This window comes from Nematolebias whitei, chromosome 20 (assembly GCF_014905685.2).
Source record: "Nematolebias whitei isolate Nwh7 chromosome 20, NemWhi1, whole genome shotgun sequence".
Classification (NCBI taxonomy): Eukaryota; Metazoa; Chordata; class Actinopteri; order Cyprinodontiformes; family Rivulidae; genus Nematolebias; species Nematolebias whitei.
Genome location: NC_056517.1, coordinates 39,675,858 through 39,688,803, shown reverse-complemented (window position 1 = coordinate 39,688,803; position 12,946 = coordinate 39,675,858). Strand labels below are relative to the sequence as shown.

General features: G+C 35.9%; 1 protein-coding gene across 1 annotated transcript in view; it reads right to left on the bottom strand.

The window, feature by feature from the left end:
• Positions 1-7,807, bottom strand: part of nrn1a (neuritin 1a) — a 10,239-nt gene extending 2,432 nt beyond the window's left edge. The window contains exons 1-2 of the mRNA XM_037694409.1: positions 7,492-7,807; positions 1,192-1,339 (exon numbers count right to left, since the gene is read on the bottom strand). Of these exons, the coding sequence (XP_037550337.1) occupies positions 1,192-1,339; positions 7,492-7,576 (233 nt within the window). The 5' untranslated portion in view covers positions 7,577-7,807. The remainder of the gene's footprint in view (positions 1-1,191; positions 1,340-7,491) is intronic.
• Between the last annotated feature and the right edge of the window lie 5,139 nt (positions 7,808-12,946).

Here is a 12,946-nt window from a genome sequence, read left to right as displayed (position 1 = left end):
GTACTCCGGTTTCCTCCCACAGACCAAAAACATGCATGTTAGGCTGATGGTAACTCTGAATTGTCCCTAGATGTGAGAGAGAATGGTTGTTTGTCTCTATGAGTCCCTTTGATGGACTGGAGACCTGTCCAGGTGTCCCCCACCTCTCACACCTCTCACACTGCTGGATATGGACACCAGTGACTCGCGTGACTCAGAAAGGAAGAATCAGGTAAAGTAAATGATGGATGGAAGGATGGATGGATGGATGGATGGATGGATGGATGGATGGATGGATGGATGGATGGATGATGGATGGATGATGGATGGATGGATGGATGGATGATGTGATAAAATCAGATGTTAAGGGAAATTTTCTGAGTTGCTAAGTCGTACACAGTTTCCTGACAAACACAAGAAGGTAATCAGGAGTGAACACGAGCTTCAATCCACAGTTTCTATCTGAACCAAGATTCTCCAAAGTTCTGTTAACTATCCATCCACCCCTAATCCTAACAGGTTATCGTTATCCACCATCATTCATTTCCTGTTTATCATCACTAACTACCTGGTTATCATCACTCACTTCCTGTTTGTTATCACTCACTTCCTGTCTATTATCATCCACTTCCTGTTTATCATCACTCACTTATTGTTCATCATTAATAACTTCCTGTTTAAATTCATGACCTTCCTGTTTGTCATCACTCACTTCATATTCATCATTACTCACTTCCTGTTTACCATCACTCACTTCTTGTTTATCATCGCTCACTTCCTTTTATGACTTCGTTTGTATTCATTTGGACACAGGAAATAGCAAAACCCCATTAAACAGTTATAATAACTTCCAACGTAAAATCCAGATTTTTTTTATGTCCAGAGAGAAAATTACAAGAACCGAGAGGTCAAGTTTAAAAACGCTGAGGGCATATTTTAAGGGCATGGAAACAATCTGCAGCATGAACCTCCAGCATCATGTGGACTTGTCACTTAATGGTTGTGTAGCTAAGAAGAGCTGCTCTTAAATGCATTTTTATGTATCTTGTATTAGAAATGTTGTCATGGATGCTCTGGCTTTTCTCTGAATGGTCAAGATGTAAAAAAAACGTGGATTATCGTAGAAAGTATAGTTTCTTCTCAGATTCATGTTGCTGATTCTGTCTCTGCTGTTCATGAGGCTGTGTGGAAGTGTGTTTGTGGTGAACCTACGTGCAGATCTTGTGCAGGTTCTCCCTGTCGTCCAGGTCCTGGGGGTAGTTGGCCATGTCGTCCCCTAAGCGAATGAGACAGTTTGAGAAGCCTTCGAAGACGGAGTCACATTGACCAGCGCTGACGAGCACAGTCTGCAACACGGAGACTGCAGGAAGGAAACAAACACAAAAACATTTAGATAAGGGGAAAAGTTCTTTTTCTGATCATGGTGAGTAAAAATTCACTCCATCCTCAGATTAAATAAAATATCAATAAGTCATTTTTCTGTACAAATATAGCAACTTTTTCTACTTTATTCCTGGAAAATTATGTCAGCTTTTTATGAAACATGTAAATAACCTTTCTTCTTAAAGACTTGTATAGACAGCTACTACCACACCAAGTCTTAGCTCATCATAAATTTAACTTTATTAAACAAACCATTAAACATTTTTAACAAAAAACACATTAGACTGAACAGAAACCATTAAATCAGAAAACTGTTTAATCAGGCGGGTCCTTCACCCATAAACCCCTCCCCTTCCTGTCTCTCACCCTCCATCAGGACCTCGTTACCCCGCCTCTGCTGGCTGTGAAGTTGAGGTTCGTTAAGCAGGGCATCGGGCTGATTGATTGTTTGGATAATAACACGACTGTTGTCTGGTTCCACTCAGACTGTGGACTAACACAGCATGACGTGTAGGACGAGACACGGATATTGGACAAGGTCGAGGAGAGGTGGCGAGATGTTCTGACGTGCTCTAAGTCTGATTGATGAACTGATCTTATCGACAAGAGGGACCAAAAACAGATAAAAATCCATTGTTATGACGAAAAATGAAAAAGAAACAAACAAAAGCAAAAAACAGTTTGATTTCAAACTCTGAAGAGATTTTAACTACAGGAGGTTCATTTCAAAACATTCCCAAACTAACCAAGTATTTGAAATGACTTAAACTAACTACGTGTTTGAAATGACTTAACCCAGACAAGTGTTTGAAATAACTTAAACTAACCAAGTGTTTGAAGTGCCTAAAATATCCACTTGTTTCCAATGACTTAAACTAACCAAGTGTTTGAAGTGAATAAAAATAACCACTTGTTTCCAATGACTAAAACTAACCAAGTGTTTGAAATGACATAAACTAAACAAGTCTTTGAAGTGACTAAAAATAACCAAGTATTTGAAAGGACTTAAACTAACCAAGTGTTTAAAATGACTTAAACTAACCACGTGTTTGAAAGGACTTAAACTAACCAAGTGTTTGAAAGGACTTAAAATAACCACGTGTTTGAAAGGACTTAACCCAACCAAATGATTGAAATTACTTAAACTAACCAAGAGTTTGAAATGACTTAAACTAACCACGTGTTTGAAATGACTTAACCCAGACAAGTGTTTGAAATGACTTAAACTAACCCCGTGTTTGAAATGACTTAACCCAGACAAGTGTTTGAAATGACTTAAACTAAGCAAGTGTTTGAAATGACTTAAACTAACCCCGTGTTTGAAATGACCTAACCTAACCAAGTGCTTGAAATTACTTAAACTAACCAAGTATTTAAAATGACTTAAACTAACCAAGTTTGAAATGACTTAAACTAACTGTGTTTGAAGTGCCTAAAATATCCACTTGTTTCCAATGACTTAAACCAACTAAGTGTTTGAAGTGACATAAACTAACCAAGTGTTTGAAATGTCTTAAACTAAACAAGCGTTTTAAATGACTTAAACTACACAAGTGTTTGAAATGACTTAAACTAACCAAGTGTTTGAAATGACCTAACCTAAACAAGTGTTTGAAAGGACTTAAACCAAGCAAGTGTTTGAAGTTCCTAAATATAACTGTTTCCATGGACTTAAACTAACCAAGTGTTTGAAGTGACTAAAACTAACCAAATGTTTGAAGTGACTAAATATAACCAAGTGTTTTAAATGACCAAATATAACCAAGTGTTTGAAGTGATTAAATATAACCCGGTGTTTCCAATGACTTAAACTAACCAAGTGTTTGAAGTGACTAAAAATAACTGTGTTTCCATTGACTTAAACTAACCAAGTGTTTGAAGTGACTAAAAATAATGATGTTGTTGAAGTGACAAACTAAACAAGTGTTTTGAAGTGACTAAAAATAATGACATGTTTGAAATTACTAAAAGTAGCCAAGTGTTTCCAATGACTTAAACTAACCAAGTGTTTGAAGTGACTAAAAACAATGACATGTTTGAAGTGACTAAAACTAACCAAATGTTTGAAGTGACTAAATATAACCAAGTGTTTTAAGTGACTAAATATAACCAAGTTTTTTTGAAGTGACTAAATATAACCAAGTGTTTCCAATGACTTAAACTAACGAAGTGTTTGAAGTGACTAAAAATAACTGTGTTTCCATTGACTTAAACTAACCAAGTGATTGAAGAGACTAAAAATAACTGTGTTTCCATTGACTTAAACTAACCAAGTAATTGAAGAGACTAAAAATAATGATGTTGTTGAAGTGACAAACTAAACAAGTCTTTGAAGTGACTAAAAGTAACCAAGTGTTTGAAGTGACTAAAAACAACCAAGTGTTTCCAATGACTTAAACTAACCAAGTGTCCGAAGTGACTAAAATTAACCAAATGTTTCCAATGAGTTAAAATTACCAATTGTTTGAAGTGACTAAAAAAACAAGTGTTTTAAGTGACTAAAAATAACGACTTTTTTTAAATGACTAAAAATAACGTCATGTTTGAAGTGACTAAAAATAAGTGTTTCCAATGACTTAAACTAACCAAATGTTTTAAGTGACTAAAAATAACAATGGGTTTGAAGGGACTAAAAATAACGTCATGTTTGAAGTGACTAAAAATAAGTGTTTCCAATGACTTAAACTAACCAAATGTTTTAAGTGACTAAAAATAACGACGTGTTTGAAGTGACTAAATATAAACAAGTGTTTTTTGAAGTGACTAAAAATAACGTTTCTCGATTGACTAAAAATAACGACGTGTTTGAAGTGACTAAAAATAACCAAGTGTTTCCAATTACTTAAAACAAATGTGTGTTTTAATCCAACCAATCTTTAGGTGATAATAAATATATTTCAGTAAGAAAACAACGGCAGCCTTTTAAAAAGTTCAAGACTTTCTAAAATATCTAGATTTGGATTATTGACATAAATTTACAATATTGTGACAAAGTAATACATTTAAAAATTACTCCCACCTTCTCTGGGTATTTCAGGGTTTTGTTCTCAGTTTAACTTGTTTATAATTTTTCTACTTTTATTTTAAAGTAACAGAAATACCTGGAACACCGTTAAAAACACCTGGTTGGGTCAGTTTTGGAAGTTGGAATTTAAGTGGTCACAATTTTTTATTTTTTTTATTTTTTAACTCATTTCAGAACATGTTCTGATTAATCTACAAACAACTTGTTGTGTAATAACAGAATAAAAAATCAACACTAAAACATTTCAGGTCTTCTTAAGTTTGGAAAAACATAATAAGGAATTATTTAATTATTAATAATTATATTATTATTATTATTATTATTATTATTATTATTATTATTATTATTATTATTATCATTATTATCATTACTTACAACCATTAAGTTCAGCTCCATTTCTGTACAACTGAGTTATCTTTGTGTGGCTTATGGGTTAGCTGTGGCGGCCATCTTGAAGTGGGCTGACTCCGGATGTTAACGTTCGTCCATCGACGTCTTTCTGAGTTTCATTTAAATTTCTCCACTGGTTCCTGAGATATTTTGCTAACAGATCAACATGTAAAAAAGCATCTTCACCAGTGGAAAGACAGCCGGCGTTGATTAAAATAGTTCCTGTTTTTAAAACTTGTTTTATTTGTTTAGAACTGATAAAGACGTTGACGGAGCTTCTTCCTGTTTGGCTCTAGAAGATTAAAATTTTAAATTATGGAGCCAGATTTAATCTGAACACCGGCCCGTCAGAACCGTCTGGATCCTCCTCAGTTTGTTGGGTTGTGACAACTTCTGGTTTCACATCAGATTTGTGTTGGAACAGGTGAAACTGGACTAAGCTCTGGTTTTGGTGTTGACCTGCAGCCTCAGGGTTAATGTGAGTCCCTGACAGGAAGCTGCAGCTGAACTGGACACGATTCGGGTTACAACACCGGGGCGGGTCCCTGAGAGGCCTGAAACATTTTTACTGTCCAGGTTCGACCAGAGACGATCACAGAGTTCAACTGCTCCTCTCGTTTTATTTATTCATTTCACGAAAAACTGAACGTTCAACCCAAAGTTTGGAATAAGAGTTGAATAAATGTGTTAAATGAATTTTACTGAACTGTTCCAGTCAAAAATCTTGTTTTAAACGTTGTTTTTAGTGTTTACATGATGTTCTCATATTTATTTAAACTTTTTATAAAATCAACATTTTGAGTTCTTTTCTCAATTTAAACATTTTATAAAAGTTTTTATTCTATTTTTTGTTTTGTCTTCATTTATTTCCAATAAAAGTTCTTCAGATGTTTCAGTGTCCTGATGTTTCTGTGAAGGAGAAACGAGAGAAACCTCCTCCTTTTTCTCCTCCTCTTCTCTTTTCCTTCCACTTCTTCTCCCTCTCCCTCCTCTCCCTCCTCTCCCTCTCCCTCCTCCTCCTCTCCCTCTCCCTCCTCTCCCTCCTCCTCCTCTCTTTGTCTCGTGCTCTCAGGATGTTGGAGGATTACATCATCTCTCTCTCTCTCTCTCTCTCTCTGACTGAACTCTGTAAAACATTCTTCAAAATAAAAAACATTTTAATTTGCATAAAATCTGCATTTTAATCTTTTTATTCATAATTTTTTTATGTTTGAAAAATGTTGAATGAAATAAAAATTACAAACGACATTAAATATTAATGAAGATCATTTTTCGTTTTGGTTGAAACATTAAAATTTATTGTTTTTATTATAGTTTGTTCCTCGCGGAGCTTTTAAAAACATTTTTATTTTTATTCTTTAATAAAATCTTTCAGACAAAATTTAAATGTTTTATATTTTAACGGAAACTCGTTTTGAGTCTTTTCACATCATTTTTCTTCTTTACGTTTTTTAAACATTTCAGAATTTATTTTTGTCCGAATGAGACCTGTACGTGCACGCGCACACGCTTTAAAATAATTTACTCGTGTTTTGTTTTAATTTCGTTCACGCCTCCACTCAGACACCTCTCCACACGCACGCGCAGGAGGTTTCTGTGCGTAAAACTGATGAAATGTTAAATAATTGAATTAAAACTGATTTAAATGTTTTATTTTCTCTTTTTGTTCGCGCGCAGGATCCACTTCAAACACACCGACACCCGAACCGAGCCCAGAGAACCGAACCTTTCCGAACCGGGTCAGGTCTGCAGAGACTCGGTTCTGTCTCTCCTGAACAACAGAACCTGTGAACCGAGATCTGCGTCCTGAATAATTCAGCATTGCACACACGCGCGCGCACACAGGCTCGTTATGAAACCAAACTACAGTCGGCTCCATCAGTTTCCAGTAATTAGACGCATCCAGGCGGTTTTGTCGCGCAGCAGCCGAACGGAACGGAACCGGGCGGTCCGGTGGGTTCAAACAACAACTGGGTCCATGATCCGACAGAGAAAAACTGTGCCATGACGTGCACGAGGGCTGCCGTGCGCGCGCAGAGAAGAAATCTATTTTATTTTATTTTATGTTTATTAAAATAAAATCAGATTTTTAATCAAATCTGGATTAAAAACGAGTTTTTATTTTTTAATAATAGTATTAATATTATTTTATTCTCCCGGACCGTGCGGGGTGTCACGCGGCGGATCCGCGCGCACACTGCGGCGGGATGGCTCCTCTGAACACCGACTAATTCCTGGACGCTTCAAAAGCCTCGACCTAATCCTGCAGGTTTTAATTTTTCATTTATTTTTATCTCATCTTTAAAAAATAAAATAAATAAAATGTGTTTTCATTAAACATCAAATGAAATAAAAACTAATGTTTCAGAATTAAAACTCTAATCTTAATTCTGGAGCAGATCGAGGCAGCAATCCTGCCCAGTTTGGGACAACCGCGTGTGTGTGTGTGTAAGGGGGGGGGGGGGCATTCCCCTTGTTCACGCACATCGCGCACGCTCGCGCCCTGGAGTGAACAGAGTGAAGTCCCGCTGCTCGCGCGCCTCAGCAGCTCTGAGTTAAAGATGAGTCAAAGTCAAATGTTTTGGTTTGAGCGTGAAACTGATTCTGCAGCCGCTCAGAGAAGAACCAGAACCAGAACCAGAACCAGAACCAGAACCAGAACCGGAGAAGTTCGGACCTGAAACCTGAACCCAAATCAAAGAATCTTTCCTCACCGACATGCAGGACCAGGAGGAAGGAGGTGCACCTGGAGGAGCAGCTGACTCCCATCATCCTCCTGCAGGAGCAGCTCACTCCCATGATCCTCCGGGGCTCACCATCACACGCACAAAGTTAGAGCCGCAGAGGAGGAGCCGCACATCCCGCAACAACACCCGCAAACTGCTACATCCAGGCCGGCTGCGCCTCCTCCTCCTCCTCTGGTAGTGCTGCTCCTCTTCCTCTTCCTCTCTGCTCCTCTTCCTCTCTGCTGCTCCTCTTCCTCTCTGCTGCTCCTCTCGGAGCTTCACTCCGTTTTACGTCCCGGCAGAGAAAGGAGAAGATGGAGAGAAGCTCCTCCCTCCATCCCTCCTTCCATCATCTTCATCATCTTCATCATCATTATTAATATTTCGGTCGTTTTATTTTCGTGTTTGAATCTTCAGGGAAAATAAACGAGACCAAAGTTCTGCTTCCAAAACTAAACTGGATTAAATCTTTATTAAATCCTTTCAAATTAAATAATTAAGGTTCTGGTTTGAAATCGGAACATTTTGGAAATTTATTTCTCCTTTTTTAGGCTCTTAGTTTAAAATAAATCAGGGGTGTGTTTATAAAGAAGTCTCAGGGGGCCGAGGCCCATTCAATCAGCCAGAACATCTTTATATTCTTAGTTTTCCTTTTTTTAGTTAAAACTAGACGAATCAGGGGCGGAGCTGAAGGTGGACCTTGGGGGCCTCAGACCATCCAAGCCAACAGCTGAATTTATAAAAAATATTTTAGGTACCTAATTATTTAAAATTAAATCAGAGACTTGTCTATGAGGAAGTCTCAGGGGGGCTAGGCCCATACAAAGCAAAAGCCTAAAAATTCTTTAAAAAATGTATTTTTTGGACAGTTGATTTAAAAATTAATTTGATGTGTGTCTATGAGGGGGGCCAAAGGGGGCTCAGACCTACCTACCTCATACCAAGTTTCCTACAAGCAAAATGTAAATATTTTCTTTTTGTCATTTTTGAACATCTAATTGGTTAAAAATAAATAATTTGGAGGCTTGGCCAAGGTTGACCTTAGCCCCCCTAAACTCCACCTATAGCCACGCCCCTTGATGGTTGACATTATATCCTAAAGCCTATCCAATTATGGCCTTCAGTTTTTTTACGTCATTATCTCTTAATTAAGTCACCTAATTTATAATTAAATTAATAAAATTCGGGGTGTGGCTTTAAAGGGGGGCTAAGGGAGGCTCAGGCCCATCCAGTCAAAAAGCTTATATTTCTTTTTTTTTAAAAATCCAAATAAATTTTGTTATTTTTTCCTTTGGGATGTTTTCTGTCTGTCTTTTGTCCTAAACTGATTTCCTTATACAGTGAACACAGCTATTCATTAAATTAATTAAACAGTTCATTGGTTTATAAATTAAAACTGCTGATTTATGTCTCAAAAACCCACTGGTTCCTAAAGTTCTAGATCAGAACCACATTTATGAAACACCAAATTAGAATTCTCAGATTTAAAAAAATCAAATCAAACATTTTAAAAGTTTTTGCTTACAGTGTGTTATCACTAATATTAACAAGGAGTAAACTCATGTTTCAATTAAAATGGTTTCCAGCTTAATTTAAACACTTCAGTTTATCATACTTATCAAAATTATTTATTTAATTGGATTATGTGTGTGTGTGAGTGTGTGTCCTTGGGGGTGGGGGGGTCAGAAGTTGAAGCGTCAGTGGTATAAACGACAGGAACAACATAAAAATAAATAATTTTCAATTTTTCATACAATTAAAGTCAAATTCTTTGGCCCAATCTCTTTCAATCTGACCCATCTATGTTTATATTTGTCAATTTAATTGAATAAAGTTCCTTTTGAAAAATATTTTAGTTATTTTAAAGTTTAGCAATCATCATGTGACTGCAGGCTGATTTATGGTTGATCCCATAATTTTAACTAGACACTGATTTTTATTCATTTTATTTAATTGTGTTTTTACATTCAATAAATGAAATGTAACATTCAAAGTAAAGTGCAAAATGTGATGGTTTTGGACCTTAACATGCAGAACTTAGCCCAGTCTAAAATGATGACGCTCTACAAAAATATATTTTACATTTTAAATCAAGTTCCTGCTCAGGTGATGGTTTTTGACCCAAATTATATCTTTCCAAATCTCACCTGAGTGTTTTATCTCCTTCTCCTCCTGCTGCCCTTGGGTCAAAATGACCCATGTGGACTAGGTTTTAAATGAAGGCTTCAAGAGTCTTTTTGACCCAAGGGCAGCAGGAGGGTTAACCAAAGAACTTTGTGTGATGGAAGAATTGGAAATTGGAAATATTTGAACAAAAAAGAAAAACAGCAACTGTCCTAGATAATATTAATTTATTTTTGTTGATTTATACGCTGACATGATCCTAAAAACATCAAAATAAATTCATCCACCTTTAAAATATAAAAATTGGCAATACACACAAATATAATCTCTTAAAAGATGTTTTTGACTCAAACCGTTAAAGGAACATTTTCAATTAAAATTATTAAAATAGTCTGAATCATTATTTCTCCAGAAGCTCTGAAGGTTTTTCATAGTTTTTCTTTGAACTTTGTTTTTCCCCTACATCATTTCACTTTTTTAGCAGAATACTGTGCTAATCTCAGCATGCAGTTTGTCCTAAAATATTCTGAAAAAACTGGTCACATGCTGGACAAAAGAAGACGAATCAGGTCTAAAATCCCATTTCCTGCAGATGAACAGCATCTTTGAGAAAACAGTAAAGACCTGAAACTGGACCTTTAAGTTGTTTTTAGGCAGTGAGTAAAATTGGAGAGTAATGAATGACTAAACACACACACACATAGTAAGAAACGTGTGTGTGTGTGTGGGGATACACAAAGTGTGGGGATCTCTCCTCCTCCTGCTGACGTCAGCAGGATCTGAAATGGTCCAGATCGCTCTCTCTGCTGCATATTAACGCAGATGTTTTCCTGAAGTGATGCAGCACTGCAGCAGAACACACACGCTTCCCTCACCTCATACGACTTCTCATTGATTCTGCAGATTGAAATTCAACCGTTCCTGCAGTTTATCTTTACAACAGGACACTTAACAGATTTATGTCCTCAGAACACTATACAGGCATGAACACTCACACAGACACAGATATCTCCTCCTCAGTGAGGACTTTCATTCATAAAAAACACAACCAGGTGATCTAAACAAACACTAACTCAAACCAGAATATTAGGGGACCCCTAAAGTACTGCAACACACATGGGTCCCCACAATAACAGATATTCGAGTATGCAAACACACACACACACACACACACACAGCCTTAAATCCATTTTACAAATTAATTATTGGTTTAAAACAAAATGTAAGTTTAATGTTTGACCTTGTTTCTGACTTCGACCGTCAAACACAACCTGTCCAATCCGACACCAGCACTGAGCTCAGAGGGATGTTCTCGTGTGTGACGCTCAAACAGATGTAAAGACAGCACTGCCCTCTGCTGGTGAACAGGCGGAACTGCAGCGACAACCAAAAATGATCATATTCTTGGATTATTGAGCATGCATCAGGACGTATTCTTGCTTCTTTCATATTTTTGTTAAGAAATAAAATCTTTTGTCCTGTGGGGCAGCTGAGATTCAATTGAACAACAACACATTATTTATTTAAAGATGTTTTTCAAGATGTACATTTTAAATATTTTGACCTTTCTCACAAAAAATAAAACTCTTCTCTTACCTCCAGGTTGGATCTTTTTTTTTAATTGATGTAAAAGAAGCATTAAATCTAGAGGTGCATTCAGAATGTTGTCTAGTTTCCTATTTATACTGGCCTAGACTGGGGTTTTGTGGTCTGGGCTTGGACTAGTTTTCTGTAATGTTCTGCTCTTGGATCACATTTTGTTCTTAATGTTGCTTCTTTTTTATCTTAAATTGTGATGTTACATAGAATTTTTGCTGTGTTTTATATACTTTCTTATTTATTTGATTGGTTATTTAATGGTTCAACTTTTTCCTTGTCCGGTTTGAGTTTAAGTTTTAAACTTTTTATTTACATATGTTTTCTTTTAATAACGTGACTGTCAATAATTTGTTTGTTTGTATAAAATTATTTGTACAAGAATGGAATTAGTGAAATCTAAAAGCTGCTAAGTTGTTGCATAAATCTATTTTGTGAAAAATGTGTGTTGATTAATTTATTGTTTTATTTTTTTATGCATAAATGTAACTCTGACATAAACTCTGAGCCTTCACAGAGATCAAGTTCAGTCATTATCCAAATTTATTTTGAATCTTTGCTTCTCACTGGTGGTTGTACATTGTAAGTTTTATGTGAAGTACTTTTAATTTTGTTTTTACTGTTGATAACTTGTAAAAAAATAATTTAAAGTGTAAAATAAGAATCAGTTGAACGGTACAATCCAAAGCGTTTATCCTCAAGTTTTAAAATATGAGCAGTGCATTACAGATAACGTGGAATTTATTTTTAATATTTCAGTATTCTTTCAGACAAACATTAAAAAAGTAAATTAATTTATGAAATGCATGAATTATTACTTTTAAACAAATGTTTAAAAAGTTCTGTTTCACTAATAATCAAATCATTTTAAATTTATTTTTAAACCTGTAGTGGTTTTGTATAAATTTTGAATCTTGTTAAATAATGCAGGTCATAAATAAACAAACAGAATACTTTGGACTAAATAAAGCAGACAACACAATGTTGTTTAGACCGTGAGATACTTTTAACAAAATTCAAATAAAATGCGTATCTGTCATTTTAAATTGTTGTTAAGGATAACTGATAACAACATCAAATGTTTGTGCAAACAGTTTTGTGTGCCAGTAAAATATTATGATTATATGTATATATATATGTATGTATGTATGTGTGTGTGTATACAGTACACACACTGACACACACACACACACATTTATATATATATATATGTATACACATATGTATATTTTCTTTTTTCAAGCTCTGTACGTTTCACAACATGTCAATCTCATCCATTCAAGAAAAAAATGGGCTCAAAGGAAGTTGGTGTCCATGTCAATCAGTCACTGGGAGAGACAAGGGACGCCTGGACAGGTTTCCAGTCTTTCAAGAGGGGCACACAGAGATGAACGTCTTTTCACACTCTCACCTTGGGACAATTTAGAGTTACTAATGAACGTGGCCTGTTTTTGGTCTGTGGGAAGAAACTGGAGTACTAGACAAAGTGCATGTGTGCACGGAGAGATCATGCAAACTCCACACAGAAAGGCTGACAGGTGACCCTGTGACCTTCTCTCTGAGATGACACAGATCTACCAACTTTTCCACAGTTTTTAACACTTTCCAGTCTTCTTGTATTTTGTAATTCTTCTATATGTAAATTTTCACATCAGAACCTAAATCAACATATTATCGATTGATACGGATTAAATAATTGTCATCAGTAACGAGCAGTGTGAGT